A 20,466-nucleotide genomic window follows, 5' to 3' on the forward strand; every position below is an offset into this window, starting at 1 on the left:
AAAGTACCGGAACTTCAGCCAAGTGGCCTTCAGAATAAAAGAAGAGGTAGACTCAAGTACTTCGTGTACTTTTATATTTGAGTCAGTTGATTTAGTTATTGTGTATATTTTAGCCTTTAACTTTGCTTTTTCTTCTTTCCCCTCCCATAAATCATCTCATGACCCCTCATATTTATCTGCTGACCCTTTGGAGGTGCCGACCCCTAGGTTGGGAACCACTGGACTAAACTAGCTAACTGTATATAAAGTAGTGTAAACTAGCTCCACCTCCAGCAGCTACAACAGTAACATGCTGCTCTAACACTGATGCTTCACTATTAATAATCTAATGATGTCGTATATAATAATATATCAGTCAGAGGGACCAAACCACTACTTTTACTGCAATACTTTAACTACATCAAGCTCATAATACTTATGTACTTTTACTGTTGTAGGATTTTTCATGCAGGACTTTTACTTGTAATGGAGTATTTTACATTGCTGTATTGGTACTTTCACTGCAGTAAAGGATCTGAGTACTTCATGTACCACTGAGAGTTGAAATCTTTTTCCGTTTTGATGCAAGAAATACTTGTCAGTTAGGATTTATTTTTGAAAGGTATGACCGGAAATTGGGTCTTACTCCTGCAGCTTACTCCTCTTCCTCTGAGCTGCCTGACAGTTCATCACACGGACCGAACCAACCTTCATTCATTTTCTGACTATGGGGCCGACAGGTGAGTAATGAGCGGATGTTTTTGATGTGACTGAGTCATATAAATGTGAAATTATGTCTTATGGCGGCAGGTTTTTTCTCCATGTTTCTCTGCGCTGTTTTAAACGGAATTAGCTTCGATCTCAGCCTGTTTTAGCGCTAACAGCAGCTAGCTTAGCTTCTGTCCACGTAACGTTAATTAAAAGTAATAAAAGAATAACTTAATGTTACTTGTCGGTTGGGTGGATGATAACCAAGAGAAAGCCCACGTGTTCTCGGTATTATCTCCTTCCTGTGTAGTCGTGGATTTCTTCTCGCCGTTTGCAGTTTAGCATTTTAACTGTTAGCTGCTTTTCACGGAGCTAACAGTTGAAACTCCATTCAAAAATCTGTCAATTTAAGCTTCTGTTGCCGAACACACCGCTCTACTTAAACAAACATAAATTATTTTTCTAAACTGTTATTTTCTCAGAATAAATTCGGCAAACAGCAAATGTATCAGAGCCATATTTATTTCTAAATTACCACTTCTTCTAACTAATTACATCGCCAAACAAGTTTTGCTTTTTGTGGGTAAAAACACCACATACTTAACAAAGCTGAACCTTTTCTAAATAATCTTCTGCTCATGAATTCGGCAAACAGTTGATCCACTAAACAACACTTTGTTATTTTTTTAAGTGTTTATTTTGGCGGATTACAAGTGGAAAAATAACAGTTTCATGGAGCTTTTCGGTACAAAACTCCATTCAAAAATCGTATCAATTTAATGTTCCGCTGCTTGCTGGTGGATAGGCCACATTATTAACAAGAATCTATACTGTTTTCTAATTTGTTATTTTCTGCAAATAAATTAGGCAAACAGATGATTAATCAAAGCAACTGTGGTCTGGATGGAGATATATCCATGAAATTGCCCTTTTTTATGTCTTAACAAACAGAGTAAAGGTTTCACAAATCTGTAACTGTGTTTTAATGAGTCTCTGGAGTCTCTTTGTTGATCTAGTTTAGATTTGACAGGTCTAAGTAAAGTGGCTTTTGATCTGGACCTTTTCTGGATGGGAAAAATATCAGTGCAATATGTCACACAATCGCTGTTTTTTTGTTTGTTTGTTTGTTTTCATAAGTAAAATAAAGATTTCATAAATCTGAAAGTGGGTTTTGCTACGATGTCTTAACACTTTGTTTCATAAGTGTAAGTGGTGTCAAAAGAAAAACCTACATCACTAAACAAGTTTTGTTTTTTGCCAGCTGAACAGCAACAACTCCAACAAAACTCAATGTTTTCTGAATTGTTGTCTTCTGTTTACTAGTTCGGTTAACAGCGGATCCACTAAACAACACAAAGAGACCTGCTCTTTGTTACTTCTTCTTCGTGTTTTTGGTGAAATAGCAGGTGTAAAAAGTTCTGTTGAAACAGGAGTGCTGTCTGCAGGGTTACATGTGACCACAGTGTTTACAGAAGGTCAAGTATAATAATCCATATGTTTTATGGATTTTTGTGTGATGAGAGTCCAGCATAAATCCAGGAGATTCACAGTGGATTCACATATTTTCCTGACTTGGTAAAGGATGATAATAATATCTACTGTTGTATCTCTTAGTGTATAAATATTCTGATATATCGATGCGTATTTTTGAGATATCATACGTGTAATATCTTGGACATGGGACAACAAGAAGATGTAAAAGCTAAATGAAGATGTAATAACCAGCGTTACAGGAAGAAGCGTCCAGGTTTATTGTTAGTTTGTCTCAGTGTTTGTGATGCGTAACAATCAAACTGTAGAAGGTAAGAAAATTTATGAATAAAATATTACAAGTAAAAATAAAATATAGTAAAAATATATTCTAAGTGAAAAGAGCTGTTATAAGTATAAACAGTATATTTCATGTGTAATAACACAAATAATTACGTTCATTATTTGTGTTTTTACAATTATTTGAAAACACATCATGTGTTATTTTATTAAAGTGATTCAACAAGTTAAATTTATATAAATAAAGTTTATCATTATATTATTATTTTTCTTATTAGTTTCTATAAAATGTTAAATGTGAAAATTAGGCTTCATTTAGTCTAAACTTTAGTTTTTTTCCTTGATGTCGAAGAAAATTATGAAAGAAATTGGAGAGAAAAATCCAGAAATTCATATTTTACTGAAAACTACTAAATCACAGTTATAGAAATAATGTCCTCACATTCACGACGATAAAAAAAATTAAAAAGAAAATTTCAAACCATGAAGCAAATTACATTGAAGTCAGAGAGACTTTCTAACGAGCCGACCCTGCGTATGTTAAGACGTGCTGAGCTGATCCTTCACTTCCTGTCCGTCCTGTCGCTTGTGTGTCCCAGGTGAGGTGGTGTTTGGCAGCCAGGTGCCGGTCTGCTCGGTGAACCGGCTACGTTGGGACCTGAACCCCGAGCGGATCCAGCAGCTCACTGACGAGCTGGTCACCAACACTAAGAAGGTGTACGACCGCGTCGGCACTCTGGAGCTGGACGGCGTCACCTTCGAGAACACCCTGAAGGCCCTCGCCGATGTGGAGGTCGAGTACACCGGTCAGTGTTATTCACCAACGTTAAATATGACTGTTTTCATCACTAAGAGGTTAAAAAAAGATGCTTTGTTCACTTTTCTAAAGTTTTACAAAGATTCAGAGTTTCAGGGACTTTATTCATCAACAAGAGTTTAAGAGCTTAGAACAAACAGCCAATCACAGAGCATATTTAATATTAATATATATTTAATAAAATATGATGAAATGATTGATTCCTGATGGAAAATTAGTTAATCGCAGCAGTAAGAAGACATGATTCAGTACGATCATGTGTAACCAGTGTGTGATGTGTTGGTGATGAACCTACAGAGAATTATCAGAGACTCTGCAGCTCCTCTCGGCTTTACGGAGCTTTATAGTGAGTTTCAGCTCATTGTTTATCTGTCCGGCTGCAACTTTTACTGTTCTGGTTCACTCTCAGCGTCTCATAGCGTCGTTTTCAGAGAGACAAAGCTGTAAAAAGCTGCTGTACACTACCTGCTCAGCACCAAACAGACACAGTTAGCTGTAGACTAGCTGCTGAACATAGTGGAGCATTTAGCAGCTAAAGAGGCAGATATTTCCCTCAGGAGCTGGTGGAGAGTAAAAACAGCTAAAAGAGAGTGAATATTGGACAGAAACACGACTTCACATGAATGATAATGTTGCTCCGTAACTGCTGGATGTGGAAATAAACAACTGTTTGCTAACAAGTTCAACATATCAACTTAAAGCTGATTATGTGTCAGAGTTGAGTTCAAACTTGTTTCTTAAATAATCAGATAATTCAGGTTTAAGTGTAAATACATGTTTTATGAGCAGAGTGGAAACAAACTGGACTTTAAACAGATTGTCATGTAAAGCAAAGTGTCTGTACTTTAATATTAATGCAGGTTTTATAATGGAGCTTTAATGTCTTCACTAACATTAGAAACATTTATCACACTTAATATATAATATATATATCAGTTTATTATGCATCAGATAAAATGTTTGTAATGATCGAGGTGTTTAAACTGCACAGTCTGTTTCAGATCAGAAGCTGATCGATTGATCGATAACGAGTCTCAATGTGAGGAAGAAAGAGTGGAACAGCTCAGTCAGCTGATGTGTGAGGGATCAATCATGTTCAGAGAGCTTATTGACGACTGAGAAGACACCAGACTGAAGTTAGTTTGATCAGCAGCAGCAAACAGTCTGCACCGAGCTGAAGTTAGTTTGAAGAGTCGTCAATAGCTGTGATCAGCTAACCAGTGTACCTGATGGGAACCCTGGAATGTAGTATTTTGTCCACTCTGGGATCCTGTAGGAACACCGACTCAGTGTTGTTTCCTCACATTTGATCAATGAGGAGGTGATTCTTCTCATTCCATTTGATCCATAAGCCTGAACATATGATTTAAAAAAACGTTCTTGGCAACGTGTCCGAAGTAGAGCTGCAACTATTTTTATTATTGATTAATATGCCAGTTATTTATCATCACACGGTGGTGAATAAACGCCGATCAAAACATCCTGAAGTCCAAGTGACGTGTTCAGAGGCCAACAAACAGTTCAACAATTAAAAAAAATATTAAAATGACTAAACGATTATCAAAATAATTTCAAATCACTTGTCTGTTGATCGACTAATCAATAAATCGACTGATCGTTGCAGCTATCATTCAAGGACAACATTAAGCTTTAATATTGGAAACTGAAATTCAGAAGATAAACAATAAGCAAACATGAACGCTGTGTGTGATCATGTCAAGCAGCAGAAAGATGAATTAACGAGGACAGTTAACCAACAAGCAACAAATATTCAGTTTACTGTCACAGAGACTCAAGAAACCAGAAAATATTCACATTTAAGAAGCTGGAATCAGAGAATTTGGACTCAAAACGATGAATCGATGATCAAAATAGTTTCCAAGTCATTTTAAATGTGTTGTCACAGGCGCTAACGTTAGTTTTAACGCTCCCTCGAGATATTTCTGCAGCTCGTACAGACGATACAGACGATGAACCTGAATGTAAAGAGTGAACCTGACAGAACAGGCAGGTCGGTGGTTCATTGTGAGCGCTGCAGGAAAGCGGTGAGTCAGCAGAATCAGGACTGTGATGGTAAAGACTCATCAGCAGTTTGTAGAGAAAGCAGCTGAACCAGCAGCCGCTGCCGCTGCTACAATACAGACGGAGGCTTTGTTTTCACGCGGCCGAAAAACCTGAAAACACCTGAAACGCTGCTGAAGCTGCTGCAGGAGGAAACACGGCAGAGACTCAAACACTTTCTGCAGCAGCTTTTATCACCACGTCAGATTAAAGGGACATTACATTCATGCTCCCCGGAGATAATCAATTTATAAATTGTCTAAAATACAAACAGATGCACATCAGATGTTTCCAGAATGTCTGAAACATCTTATCGTATTTCCTCAAATACGATCAATTAGTCAATTAAAAGCTGGTTCTCCAATAACGGCCGGGGACGAACAAATGAAGGCCGGCCTCAAAAAACAGGCCGAGGATATGAGGATAATGACGGCAGCAACACCAGAGGAGCATGGGTAACCAGGGTAACCAGGGTAACCAGGGTAACCAGGGTAACCAGGGTAACCAGGGCAACCAGGGCAACTTGGCGCATGCTACCTGCATGCTACAGCTAAGTGGTGCGCTGCTAAAACATTCCAGGTGGAAATTAAACACTAGAATTATTGTTCCGCGTGTCAGAGGAAGTGTTTTACTAGTTATACAGTAACAAAAGTTTGACAGAACAAACAGAATCAGATCAGAAAACAAGGAGGCTTCGTACTAAAATATGAGTAAATATACTTATCAAACAGAGAGATTAGAATTAAAGGTCTCTCTGATATAAACCTGCTGCCAGTAAAAGCCTGATACCTGCTGGTAAATAAAGGTCACTATTAGAGGAAATACGGTATTTAGTTTGTGAAAGTTTTCTCAGAGTTTTGATGATGATGTCATTATTACTCATTAATAAACAAACCAAGCGTTTGTTTATAGAAAACAAGACAAATAGTAAATATATTTAGATTATTGAAGGTCCAAAGCAGGTTTAGTACGGAAGCCCAAAATGTACAGAAAGACATTATGAAATAATCATATGATAGATTGTGTAAAATGTATAAATGAACCAATGATTTGTGAAATAATAGAAATAAAATATGAAAACCCAACTAACTTTATCATAAAATGTTATTTCATAATAATACTTTTATTTAATGTCATATTTCATCAGATTTTACACAGTTTACTCATGTTATTTATTTTATAATTATTAATAATTGTATTTATTAGTAAGAATTTTGGGGTTCCATAATTTACAACCTTGACTAAAAAGTATTATTGCTTTAAAACATCAGGTCACATAATAACACAATGACCACTTTTAAAAAAAGATATTAATTGTTAAGTGAAGTCAGCTGACAGAAATATAATCAGATTAAGAAATTAATTGTTTTAGTCATTTGTTGAGTAAAAATTTAAACATTTGCTGGTTACAGATTCAATAAAGTGAAACGTTTTAGTTTGTTTAATCATTTTAAATTCAATATTTAGACTTTAGGACGTTGCTTTGGACTCTGATCAAACTGACATTGTTGTGAGTCTCTCCTGTCTAACTCCGCCCCTCTCCTCTCTGACCCCGCCCCTCCCATCTGACTCCGCCCCCCCCCTTGCGTCTCAGTCCAGAGGAACATGTTGGACTTCCCGCAGCACGTCTCTCCCAGCAAGGAGGTCCGAGCGGCGAGCACCGAGGCCGACAAGCATCTGTCGGAGTTCGACGTGGAGATGAGCATGAGGGAGGACGTCTACCAGAGGATCGTCGCTCTGGAGGTAGAGATGACCTCACAGTCCTGCTGACCAATCAGCAGACAGATAGTTAAGAGGCTGATTGACCTTCTCTCCATCCTTTCATATGTGACATTTGGCTGGTTTCAAAAGGTTTCTAGTTCTCATTCAGTGTTTCTGTTTCCGTCTGCAGAAGAAGATCGACTCTGAAAGCCTCACCGCAGAGTCCAAGCGTTACATGGAGCGACTGATCAAGCTGGGGAAGAGGAACGGCCTCCACCTGCCCAAAGAGACACAAGAGGTGAGCTCTAACGTCTGTGCAGCAAACGCAGCTGCCGGTCGGTGGTTTTTACTGTAACGCGACTCAACCTTCTCTCTGCTGTAACAGGAGATTAAGACCATCAAGAAGAAGCTGAGCAACCTGTGCATCGATTTCAACAAGAACCTGAACGAGGACACGACCAGTCTGTCCTTCACCAGGGACGAGCTGGGTGAGGCTGCTGCTCTGAGAGCTTTCAGTCAGTCACCACCGGGTTTTCTTCGCTGCTTTGGCGTGTATTCAAGACATTTAAACGTGTTTGTTTCATTCAGGCGGCCTCCCCGAGGACTTCCTGAGCTCTCTGGAGAAGGACGGAGAGAAGCTGAAGGTCACCCTGAAGTATCCACACTACTTCCCCACCATGAAGAAGTGCTTCGTCCCAGAAACCCGCCGCAAGCTGGAGGAGGCCTTCAACTCCCGCTGCAAAGAGGTGAGACCCCAGAACCAGCTCCATTCATTTCATTTAGAATTATTTTATTTAATGTAGGACTGCAACTAATGATTACTTTCATTATCAATTAATCAGAAATGATTATTTACCATTTTTGTATACTTAATTACCTATATTTTTGTACCAAGATTACGTATTAATTACCTCAAAAACTGGTAAAAGGGCTAAGCGGATATCAGACACAGTAACCACACTTCCTGGTTTGATTCCATTTGAGTACTTCTGTTAAATGTCAGAAGCAGCTGTTGAAGAACTCACCTCAGAAGTGAATTTGAGGAAAAGAAACCGCTCCCTGGTTTTTACATTAGAGGACTCATATTCTGCACATTTGCAGCTCTACATTTATATTCTGGGAATAAAAACTCCTTATTGATCTTCTACTGGTCCTTTATGCAGCCCCTCAGTTCAGCCTCTGTCTGAAACAGGCCGTTTTAGCTCCTGTCTCTTTAAGGCCCCGCCTCCTGATGAGCCCGCTCTGTTCTGATTGGTCAGCTTTCAGGAAGCTTCCTCCGGCTCCGGAGGCTACGTAAACAAACTATAGTAGCAGGATTTCACTTCTTTTTCTCCTTCTTTACTCCAAATGTCAACTTCTCAAATCCATCCGTACATGTTGGAGCTGAACAACACATGGAAACACCTTAGCAACCACCTTAGCAACCACCTTAGCAACCACCTTAGCAACAGAGATTACAGAATGGATGCAAGTTTATGGGCATGACGAGCCATCGTCATCTTGGCGGGAAAGTAAAAAACATTGCAAACGAAGCGTTCAGAGCAGGTTGAAGTTTTAGAACTTTGTTTAACATCAGAACAGGAAATAAATGACAGAAAATCACTAAAAGCAAAATAATGAGTATGTTAGTATTGTTATAAATATGTTAAATGCTTTTTAGTTGAGGATAATTCTGGTTTGTTATAACTCGAATTTTGTTTTGGCAGTTTTCTCCATAATTTCTATCAGAAATAATAACTTTACACTTTTTATTTATTTATTTGGACCACGACCGAGGTAGCAACTCTCTTCCTGCGGTCCACACAAGTAAACATCACAAGAAACAAAACAATTAATCAACAACAGCTGGTAATAACTATAGTAGTAATAGTCATATGAATACCTGAGACATCAAACCTCTGTGTTTGTCTGCAGGAGAACTCGGCCATCCTGAAGGAGCTGGTGGAGCTTCGGGCTCAGAAATGTTCTCTGCTCGGCTTCAGCACACACGCCGACTTCGTCCTGGAGATGAACATGGCTAAATCTGGAAAGAAGGTGGCCAGCTTCCTGGGTGAGAGCAAGCAACATCCTGTCCCACTTCCTGGTTTGGATTAGATTGATGAAATATCACATAAATGTCTCCACGCTTCGGCATCATGTTTTCTGGTAATTTAACTGGCCGCTGTGTGGAAAGTTTGGGAACATTTGGTGCTTTTGTTTTTACTTCAAGGCATCCAGAAGTCAAACCAGACTAGAGATCAGATGAGATCAGAAACATGAACTCAGGTGCTGCCAGAGGAAACTTCTCTCTCTCCTCCTGACTTCCTGTCTTGTCTTTCAGAGGAGCTCGCCCGCAAGCTGAAGCCTCTGGGTGAAGAAGAGCGGTCAGTCATCCTCAAACTGAAGGAGAAGGAATGTCAGAAGAGAAGTCTGCCTTTCAACGGAGAGCTGCACGCCTGGGACACTCGTTACTTCATGACCCAGGTGAGAGCTGCACGCACGCCCGGGGACGTTTCACCTGCCGATTCAGGCTAATTTACAAGGTTAAAGGACGAGTTCAGAATTTTTTAAAGTGTCTTAAAACAACAGTCAGGAGCCCAAATGAAGATTAAAGCTGTTTTTCTTGCTGTAATCATTCCTCCTGTTCATACTGACCATTAGAAGATCCTTCATAATGACCTTACAATGGAAGTGATGGAGGACAAAATCCACAGTCCTCCTTCTGTGCAAAAAATGTCTTTTATACACAGATGCTGTAATAGTGAATCTTTTCTCATTTCAAGTATAATGAAGCTGCATTTAAAGATAAAATGCATAACAGAGCTTCTGAAATCACGTTGGGCTCTGTTAGTTTATTTTCTGTGGCCTCAGTTTGGATCATTTGAGTATGTTTGTGCTTATATGAGACAAACTGGTTTTGAACTGCGGTGGGAAGCAGCAGCCTGAGAGAGTCTTTCCATTCTTGATTTAAAAGCTGTTTTCGCTCTCTACTTTTTCTCTTTTTAGAGCGCACCGTGTGACAAAACTTTTCTCGAGCCGAGCTGATACTAAAAGGTGAAAACACTGCAGACCACTGACTGGTCAGTCATTTATCTCATTCACAGGCTCATTCTGTTTCGGAGAAAGCCTTTCCACCGCTCGCTCTCCTCGCTCCGCCGCAGTCTCTCTCTCTCTCTCGCTGCTCAGCTTGAAACACAGCGTTCACACACGAGAGAACAACAGCACAGGTTTGTCCTGTTGTTCTTTTGTATTTACTGCTGCATTAGTTGAATGTAATTATGAATGAAAAGGACGAATGCAGCGGAGGAAACTAAGAGCATCTGTCTCCATATTAAATCACCTGTTGAGTGTTTGATGCTTGCTCGCTGTGAAGCAATCAGAAAATACCGTATTTCTGTCATTCACAGGCTTTCTCTCTCTCTCTCTCTCTCTCTCTCTCTCTCTCTCTCTCTCTCTCTCTCTCTCTCTCTCTCTCTCTCTCTCTCTCTCTCTCTCTCTCTCTCTCTCTCTCTCTCTCTCTCTCTCTCTCTCTCTCTCTCTCTCTCTCTCTCAGAGGAATGTTTCCACCGCTGTCGCTCGCTCATGCTCTCAGCTCGCTCGCCCTCCCTCTCTCTCTCTCCCTCTCTCTCTCTCTCTCTCTCTCTCTCTCTCTCTCTCTCTCTTTCTCTTTTTCTATTTTCTTTTTTTTAAAAGAGTTGTGACGCCGACAACAAAGCCTAACTTTTAATGTTGAGAGTCCTGAAGTCCCGCCCCCGCTGCTGTGGAGCGGAGCGGCTCGCTGATCGCTCGCTTATTCAGAGTTCATGTGTCGTTCAAATTGCACCAAATTCAACACTGCACTTCCTCGGGTCCCCAGCAAAACACCCGCCAAGTGTGGAGTAGATCAGATAAACGGTTGTTGAGATACATGAAGGACACACACACACACACACACACACACACACACACACACACACACACACACACACACAGACAGACAGAGATTCCTTCCTTTATTGTTTGATACTTTCAGGCAACAACAATTTCCCGAAGCCCAAGATTCAACCTGTAATGTCTTGTTTAGTCCTCAAGCCAAAGAAATTCAGTTTACTGTCACAGAAGACTAAAGAAACCCGAAAATATTCACATTTAAGAAGCTGGAATCAGAGAATTTTATTTTCAAGTAATGATTTTATTGCCGGCAACTAATTGATTAATCGATTAATCGTTACAGCTCTACTATACTTCCACCTGCAGCTCAACAGGGAAACACTGTCCGAGGAAACACAAAGAGGGAATTTGATGCTAAAAAGACTGTAAATGTGTCAGATATCCACTTGATATGACTAACTCAGACTGATGAAGCTGAATAGAAGCTTCACACAGACTTTTAAATGACTGTGTGGACACACTGTTGATTTTATCCTCCATCACTTCCATTGAAAGCACATTTGAAGGATCTTTTAATATCCAGTATGAACAGGAGGAATGATTACAGACACCTGACTGCTGGTTTAACACACTGGGAACACTGGAAACACTGGGAACTTTAAGTTGTTAGAAATTAAGATGAGATGACACCTCCCGTCAATTGAAATGAAAACTTCAGAAGCATCTTTTATTTGTGTATTTTGTTCATTCTGGTCTTTTTATTTTGACGTTATTCTATGTTGTTGTATTCATCTTTGTTGAATTATTGTGTTGCATTTCATGCATAAATTGTGCTATCGAAGTTTATTATTATTATTATTATTATTATTATTATTATTATTATTATTATAGTGCAGCCATTTTATTCACACAAACATGTCAGACGACGTTCCCTCTGTTGGTGAACTCATTAACGTCGGTTCACCAGCACATTATGTGATCATAAATAAGTCAAACCAGGCATTTACAGATATATTCACACCTGATTGATCCTTTTACAGTATTGATTTTAGCATTCATGACTTATTTTACTGTTTGTTGTTACGTTTGTCTAACTGTCTTTGATTGAGTCGTGTCAAAGAGGAATTTCTGTTACTACATGACAGACAATAAAGTTTCTTCAATCATGAATGTGACCATCATGATGTTATTGTGATGAATAATACTGAGAAGTTTGCTTAACCCTCCTGTTGTCCTCGGGTCACTTTAACTATAGTTGAGATCAGAGGAAAATATGTTGATGGATCATGGCAGACTGGTTTATGTAAAAGTTTAGTCAGGATACTGGTTTAAAACCAGCACATAACGACACCTGTTGACAACAGGAGGGTTAAAATTACATTCTTTGGGTGTGTTTACTCTTTAAGAGAAGACAAGTTCCCAGAATGAGAACATAAACATGATCTAATCTCTTTTAACTTCTTTCTACATTTTTCTTCCTCTTCCTCCTCCTCCTCCTCCTCCTCCTCCTCTCAGGTGGAGGAGACTCAGTACGCAGTGGATCAGAACCTGTTGAAGGAGTATTTCCCGATGGAGGTGGTGACTCAGGGTCTGTTGAGCATCTACCAGGAGCTGCTGGGTTTGTCCTTCGAGCTGGTGGACGGAGCCGCCGTCTGGCACCCGGACGTCACGCTGTACTGCGTGAAGGACCGCAGCCGAGGTCAGGTGGTGGGCCAGTTTTACCTGGACCTGTACCCCAGGTGAGCTGGTTCCCTGTCTGACTGTCTGAGCAGTAAAGTCTCTCAGCTCTGGATCAGAGTCTCCAGAGTCTTTAATTATTATTATATACCTCGTTTATTTATTTTCATCATTATTATTTATTTAATTCTATTTTATCTTATTAACATTTTGCTGTTTTATCATAATCTATTTATTCTGTTGTCCTTTTGTATCATAGTTGTTGTAACTTAGTGGTCGTTGCACTAGTAGTATTAATTTACTAAGTAATTTTATTTTGATATTTTTATTGCTTTATTTTGTTGTCTTATGCTTTTAATTCTTTTGGTGTGCATTTGCATTGCCTTTGATTTGTTTTAAAAGGTGCTGTATACATTTTGATTGGTTGATTGATTGGTTGATTGATTGGTTGATTGGTGTGTGCAGGGAGGGAAAGTACGGTCACGCCGCCTGCTTCGGCCTGCAGCCCGGCTGTCTGCTGCCCGACGGCACACGCCAAATGTCAGTGGCGGCCATGGTGGCCAACTTCAGCAAACCGACGGCAGACGCCCCGTCGCTCCTGCAGCACGACGAGGTGGAGACGTACTTCCACGAGTTCGGCCACGTCATGCACCAGCTCTGCGCTGAGGTCAGCTGATACACCAGACGCTTCACACACTGCATGATAATGACTGAGTTTGGGTCTTGATGGTGGATAATTGAGGCCAGATATGTGAGAGACTCAGCCGATATTTGTTTTTTAAGAAGAGGAAGAAACAGTGACCTTAATATGTGTTGAGCAAGAGATTTTATAGTGTAAGAATCAGACTTGTCAGCACTTTCTGTTGGAGAAACTCTGTAAGAGACACGTTGAGTCTTACGTAAGAACATTTTCATTTTCTTCTCCTAAACCTCTCTGACTTTTCTCTGTGAGGTTCGTTCATATCAGTGCTCCAACAAACTCTCTGAGCATCTGGAACTCTTTATAAATCTCTGGTTTCAGCCTGATGAACGTCACCTGTTCATGAGCAGCTGAACGTTCCTGAGATTTCATCATCAGCATCATCGACGCCCCTAAAATGTCCACATGAGGCGACCTGTTCTTCTCCGTTTGTGGACGAGTTTCATTCACCATTAAAGCTGCACGCAGCGTTGGTCGGGACCTCGCTCTCTGGCCCGTCGGGATCAGATCATTTTGCTTTTTAAAAATAAGGGATATTTCTTACAAGTGTGGTGTGCTTTTATTTTGAAAGTCTGATTGACATGTGTACTGTCAGGTGTGTAGAGATAAGTAACTGCAGCTGGACACAGAAAAATACTCATATATTTGAATGGAGAGTGTGAGTGAACCCACACCTTTTTGAACATTTACTGCTTCCACATAGTTTTAGATACAAACTTCATTTGAACTTTAAATGAGTCACGAGACTTTGACCTACAAATCTTGAATTTACATGTTTTTTCTATCTTTTATTGTTTTTGAGATATTAGAGTGTGAGTTTTAAAGTCTTTTCTTGCTCCTCCTGTGATTTTATAATGAGTGTGTATTGCGGAATGTTTCACAGCACTGAGGGAGTGACATCACCAGGAGCAGTTGGAGAGGAGGATTTTAGAGTACACTTCTTGTGAAATATCCTCATAAATCCCATGACTTTGGCCAAATCTTACATTAAAAATCATATTTTTTTAGGAAATTTTGTGGCGAATCCATTGATACAGGTTTGAAAGTGGTCAGACTTATAGTTTAGTTGTCAGAAGCCTCTGTTTGACACAAAGTTCATGCCCATAGATTGTCTCCACATTGGTTTACATTGTAAGGATGATGTGGCACTGCAACTTTCAGGGCTTATTAAATCCAAACCGTTCAAGTTATTACAAAATTTTTAACAACTTTTTTTCAGCACAGTGTCATAAGTCATCTATTAAAGTTTGAAGCCGATACCATTAACGCCCTCGGAGGAGATAGCGTTTGTTCGGGGGCGAAAATTGGGGGAAAGTCTTATTTTGAAAGGCTAATTGTGGACTTCCTGTTGGATTTAGGTCAGGGGTGTCAGTGTATGATTTGTAGGTCTTGATGAGAGAAATAATTGAGTTTTGGTTTGATCTCTCTATGTCATTCCTATGGGCCGTGGTGGCCATTTTAGTTACATAGTAGGCACTAGAGAGCACATTTTGGCACTTTGGGGGTTAATTTTTACATTTTATCAAATTTTTCTCCAGACCTGATGTGCGTGCCAAATTTGGTGAGTTTTTGAGCATGTTTAGGGGGTCAAATTTAGGGTTTAAGAGGCGTAATAATAAAGAAAGAAAGAAAGAAAGAAACAAACAAACAAACACATGAAAAACAATACGGTAGTTCGCCCTAAGTTGAGGACTACTGTTTTACAGGACTACTGTTTTACAGTAGTCCTCTGCCTTTTGGGCTCGGTCCCTAAAATGTTCCCAAAAAGAGTGAAAAGAAGAAGAATGAGAGGTTGCTGCTGTCAGAAAGCAGCAGACACGTTGATCAGTGTCAGTCGTCGTATCAGAGGAACTGAAACTATTAGACAACATGAATCCATCAGAGCAGCTGCACTGTGACAGAAATAAAGAGGAAACGCTTTGACGTGAAGTTAGAGGCTGAAAAACATCTTTCTAAAGCAAAGTGACTGATATGAGAGACGTCATGTGACAGTCAGAGATATTAGAGGAGAGAATATTACAGCAGCTGATGTTACACTGTTAACACAACATGATGCTGCAGCTGTTTACTGCTGACACAAACATCTGACAAATTCTTCTTTTTACTCTTTGGAAACATTTTTGTGAATGAAACTCGTCCACAAACGGAGCAGAACAGGTCGCCTCATTTAGACATATATGGACATCATCGATGATGCTGATGATTAAATCTCAGGAACGTTCAGCTTCTCATGAACAGGTGACGTTCATCAGGCTGAAACCAGAGATTTACAAAGACCAGTGTGTAGGATTTAGTGGCATCTAGCGATGAGGTTGCAGAGTGCAGATTTGGGCTCAGCTAGGTCTGTGGTTTTTTGCAGGCGGACTACGCCATGTTCAGCGGGACTCATGTGGAGCGGGACTTCGTTGAGGCTCCGTCTCAGATGCTGGAGAACTGGGTTTGGGAGAAGGAGCCGCTGCAGAGGATGTCTCGCCACTACAAGACCAGCAACGCCATCCCCGACGAGCTGCTAGACAAACTCATCAAGTCCCGCCTCGCCAACACCGGTGGGTACACACTGGAACCAGTACGACTGTTCAGCCAGGTCAGGTTGTTGAGAGACAAATACTTTTTTTAGTTCACATTGATTACAAATTAAAGGAAAACTATCACACAGATTTGATCTTTAAGAAACGTCAACAATATAGATTTTTTTTTAAGTGGCTTCATTTTCTTCTGATTGTTTTATTTTGAAATCCTTTTCATAAGGAAGTTATTGAGATCATTATGACCCTCTGCATCCAAGTTTATTTGACACTCAATCACACATGAATTCACACACACAGTTGAACAAAACGTCGTCTCTACAGGGTCCAGTTCAAGTCAAACATACATGTAAGCATAAAAAACCCAACAATAAATATATATCTAAAAAAACAAACAAGTAGTAAAATAAATTAAATGTTGTAGATTAAAAAAATGTAGAACGTTTATCTTAGAAGATGGGAAGATAACCTCAGGAACATGTGTATCTACTGGGGATGTCAACGGTTAACCGCTGAGAATATTTTTGACCAGTTACGCATGTCGGTCCACAGGTTAATTTGCATACAGACTCCACTAACGGCAGTTACCTGAATGTATAAAATAGTGGTGTGATACCAACTCCTACACAGAGTGTTGCATTATGGGTTGTTTGTAGGCTATATTAGCCTCACAGTTTATAACGCCCCCGTTAAGTTTCCATTATATGGCTGATAATAGTGACAGCCTAAAGTTTCTGCGTTGCGTTGTGATGATGATGATGATGATGATGATGATGATGATGATGATGATGATGATGATGATGGTGGACTAACGGCTGACAGTTAGTAACGTCAGTTGACTCCAACGAAGACGCTCTGATGTCGATTCAATGATGTCTGTTTATTGCTGACAAGCACTTCAGGATCTGAGGGAAACGAGTCCGGTCTGTAAAACTATTTAATATAAATAAAATCATAATCAAAGGAAACTTACAATACTTATAAATGATTTCTGTGATGAAGCTTAATAACCGTTAAATAACAAATTACACAAAGACATTATTGATACAGATGAATCATAGATAATCACTCTGAATGTCAATATCATTATAATTAGTAATAAAGTCTCTCTCAGATCAGCTGTACATTATTATTTACAGGTTTCCATTTAACAGTCACACACTCACCTGGTCTGACTGGTTCCCACGGTAACGGGCTTTATAGCTGCATCATTACCATGGATACTATGCAGCTAAGTATTAAATATTAAATATAAGATAACAGCATAAAATAATGAAAATAACACAAATATGTAAACCTTACAACTATTAAATGAAGGTAAAATTACTGATAAAATTATTTTCTATGTTAAAAGATTTTGCTGTTTGACATAGTGACCATTTAAAGCTCAACTAATGTATTTAATGTTACATGCAGGCAGATGTTACACTAGCGAGTGTCTGTTTATGGTGAGTGTGTTACAGTCAGTCAGCACTAAACGTGTTTTGTTAGTCCAGTTTAACCTGCAGGATCGTGTAACATGTTTTTCTGCCACGGAGGAAATAAATTCATAACGAGTGAAAACGAGATCAAAGAGTCTTCTGACGTCTCTACTGCAGAAAGGGAATATATCAAGCTGCCAAATACCACTGTGGCAGATGATAAGGAGCTCAAAAAGACAAACAGGCAGTCGTATGAATGCTAACTGCTGGAGTAAATAATTTTTGACCGCTTCCAAGAGCCTGTTAGGAGAGTGTGTGAGTATGTGACTATACTATGATGTAAGTTTTATTAAAAAAGTAATGTTATATTTCCAAAAACAGCTGCTGGAAAAGGGGGTTCATCTTATAATCAGGATTGCCTTATATTCGTATTATTATTTATCTTCGTACGTCGAGCCCGAGTACGTTCTGCCATCGAGAGCTACTGTGAAGAAGAAGGATGAGCTAAAAGTCAAGCTAACGTTAGCTCTGATCACTGACTGCTGGACAGCTCTAACAAACGGAAACTATATCACAACTTTTCTTAAAAACGAACCACTTAGTTATCAGTTAATGGGTGTCAGTCTGTCGAAAGCAAATTTAACTGAAACTGACGTCCCTAATATCCACTACAGATATTGATACACACTGCAAATCAATTTCCCTTTGCAATAATCAAGTTTATCAATCAATCACATTTTTGTGTCTGTGTCATGACAACATGTCCTGGCAGGTTTTACATGATGAAGTGTTCCTGCTCAGTGAAAAGTCACAGTGTAAAGATGAAACAGACACCATAACGATGGTGAACTGATCATATCAGGATAAATAATAATAATAATGATAATAAATAATAAACTGACATCAGCTGCTCTTGTTTCACTGTTAACGTGCCGACTGTGATTCTGCTGCAGGTCTGTTTAATCTGAGGCAGATCGTTCTGGCCAAAGTGGATCAAGCTCTGCACACCAGGAGCGGCCTTGACGCCGCCGAGGAGTATGGACGCCTCTGTCAGGACATCCTGGGAATCCCTGCTTCACCAGGTATCACACATGCACACACACATGCACACACCCTAGCCCCTTACCCTGACTGCAGACATCACAACTAAATGCCTGAGGGTCAGTTTACACTCGATCAGAGCTGGTTCGTACGCCGTGAAAACAAAAATGTTTACAGTTGTTCCAACGACTACACTCATAGCTGGAGTGACAAGTGGGTCGTCATAGAGAGGAAGGAGATGTGATATTGTTTAATTACGGGGATAACGGTGTGTATTTTCAGTCAAACTGTTTCTCCTGGAAGACATTCAGTGTTGCACACTATTGTTAAAGATATATTAAAGATTCTGGCCTTTTTTGACTCATTTTTATAAATACGGATCCTATTTTTAAACATATCTGTGACATTTTATTCACCAAAAGTTGTTTAGATTTCTCTAAATCCATCTTCCCTCACAGCCCAGATTCCCCTCTGTCCCCCAGCAGGCTGTCTACATAAAATCTTCATTAATAACGACCACCTACTCCGATTGGCTGGAGGTGTGGCCCTCCCCTTCACCCCCAGCCAATCAGAATAGGACCTAATGAATAAAACAAGTTCCCTCAACATGGAAGAATGTCTGCCTTGGATACGTAAAACAGTATATAACGTCTATGAAGCAGAGTCTGATTCTGAATTCCTTAAAGCAGCTATGCTACTTGTATAACACATTTTAGTTTAGAAAACATCTTTTTTTTAATTTCCCTGATACTGAGGCCTGGTGGGCCACCAAGCTCGCAATATACTGGCGGAAACCCTGAGCACTACACAAGCAGATGTTCAAACTTCATGCTTTTTTCCACTGATCTCTGACCTTTGACCTTTCTGTCTTCCCCTGCAGGAACCAACATGCCGGCAACCTTCGGGCACTTGGCCGGCGGTTACGACGCTCAGTACTACGGTTACCTTTGGAGCGAGGTGTTCTCCATGGACATGTTCTACACTCGCTTCAAACAGGAGGGAATCATGAACCCTCAGGTCAGCTGCTTATCACAGAGGACACGCAAATACTAAAGAAAGACAGATGAATAGGCTGAAACAGAAGAAACTGTAAAAACAGTAAATGTTTCAGTGACAAAACTGTATCACTTCAGGTGATTGTACAGCTTACATAAAGTATGAAATAACATCAGCAGTACAGGGTGACAAGGTCGTGATTTGTTTGTTAATAATCGTGGACAGTAAAAGTGGAATTTGAGCCAGCAAACGTAACGCTAGCACCAAGTTCAGAATGAAACACGAGGATTTAATGGAGATTTATGAAAGTCACAAGGTCAGTTACAGCTGGATCTGTTGTTGGAATATTGAAATAAGTAATGAAGTAAAATTAAACACTGTACACAAAAATGGAGACTGCAGATAAAACAACTTTACAGTCTACAAACATAATCTGTCGGAGTCAGTCGCAGGTCTTTAAAAAGTCAAAATAGAAAAATTCCACTGAACGGTTTCAAATAGATTTTGACTGATTTCAAATTGCTGTCTCCTGATTGGTCCTTCAGGTGGGTCTGGACTACAGGAACTTCATCCTGCGGCCCGGCGGCTCCGAGGACGCCTCTGAGATGCTGAGGAAGTTCCTCGGGCGAGAACCCAAACAGGAAGCGTTCCTGCTGAGCAAAGGACTGACGGTGGAGCAGGACGTCGGCACGCCGTGTCCCTGCTGACCAATCACAGCGGCCGGCTCCTCCCCCCCTGCAGTGACCCACAGAGTACGGAGTTCACGGAGAACAGAGGACTGAGTTTTCTAGAAAAAAAAAACAGCAAAATGTTACCAAATATGGAAAAAATGACCCGGTAAATAAAACGATTTGAGGTGACATACTGTGTGTTTAAGTACCTGCTGTAACATGTGATCTTAAACAATAGATCCTCACAGGTCTGAACATCTCTTCCTGTCCTGAGCTGCACCTGTTCAAAATAAAACACCTACACCTAAACCCAGACCGACCTGAGTCCTGAAAAAAATCTATTAAGTTTAAAGTCCTCCTCCACTCAAAAATCTGTTTTTCTTCTTGTTCCTTCAGTTGAATGTTTGAGCTTCTGTTTGTTTTCATTCGTCTGCTGAAGGAGGAAAGTTTCTCTGAGCTCATTGAAAATCAGATTTTTAAAGGGCGGGCCTACAAGCATGATTTGTGACATCACAATTAGTTTGGAGCCAATCGTGGTCCAGTATTCAAC

General features: G+C 40.0%; 1 protein-coding gene across 1 annotated transcript; it reads left to right on the top strand.

Annotated features, from left to right (window-relative positions):
- Positions 1–633: 633 nt before the first annotated feature.
- On the top strand, positions 634–20,231 carry thop1 (thimet oligopeptidase 1). Its single transcript, XM_044362234.1, has 14 exons — positions 634–719; positions 3,057–3,263; positions 6,930–7,078; positions 7,227–7,334; positions 7,422–7,524; positions 7,625–7,782; positions 8,951–9,086; positions 9,357–9,499; positions 12,401–12,624; positions 13,028–13,229; positions 15,622–15,808; positions 18,162–18,290; positions 19,130–19,266; positions 19,791–20,231. Exons 1-14 carry the CDS (start codon positions 707–709, stop codon positions 19,950–19,952), a joined length of 2,058 nt encoding a protein of 685 aa, XP_044218169.1. The 5' UTR covers positions 634–706; the 3' UTR covers positions 19,953–20,231.
- Positions 20,232–20,466: the final 235 nt, after the last annotated feature.

Source organism: Thunnus albacares, chromosome 9, assembly GCF_914725855.1.
Source record: "Thunnus albacares chromosome 9, fThuAlb1.1, whole genome shotgun sequence".
NCBI classification, from domain to species: domain Eukaryota; kingdom Metazoa; phylum Chordata; class Actinopteri; order Scombriformes; family Scombridae; genus Thunnus; species Thunnus albacares.

What these genes read in the sequence shown, in the direction of transcription:
- thop1 (XM_044362234.1), top strand. An exon ending in TCAACTCCCGCTGCAAAGAG is followed by an intron (nt 7,783 to 8,950) that starts GTGAGACCCCAG and finishes GTTTGTCTGCAG; the next exon opens with GAGAACTCGGCCATCCTGAA. An exon ending in GGGAATCCCTGCTTCACCAG is followed by an intron (nt 18,291 to 19,129) that starts GTATCACACATG and finishes CTTCCCCTGCAG; the next exon opens with GAACCAACATGCCGGCAACC.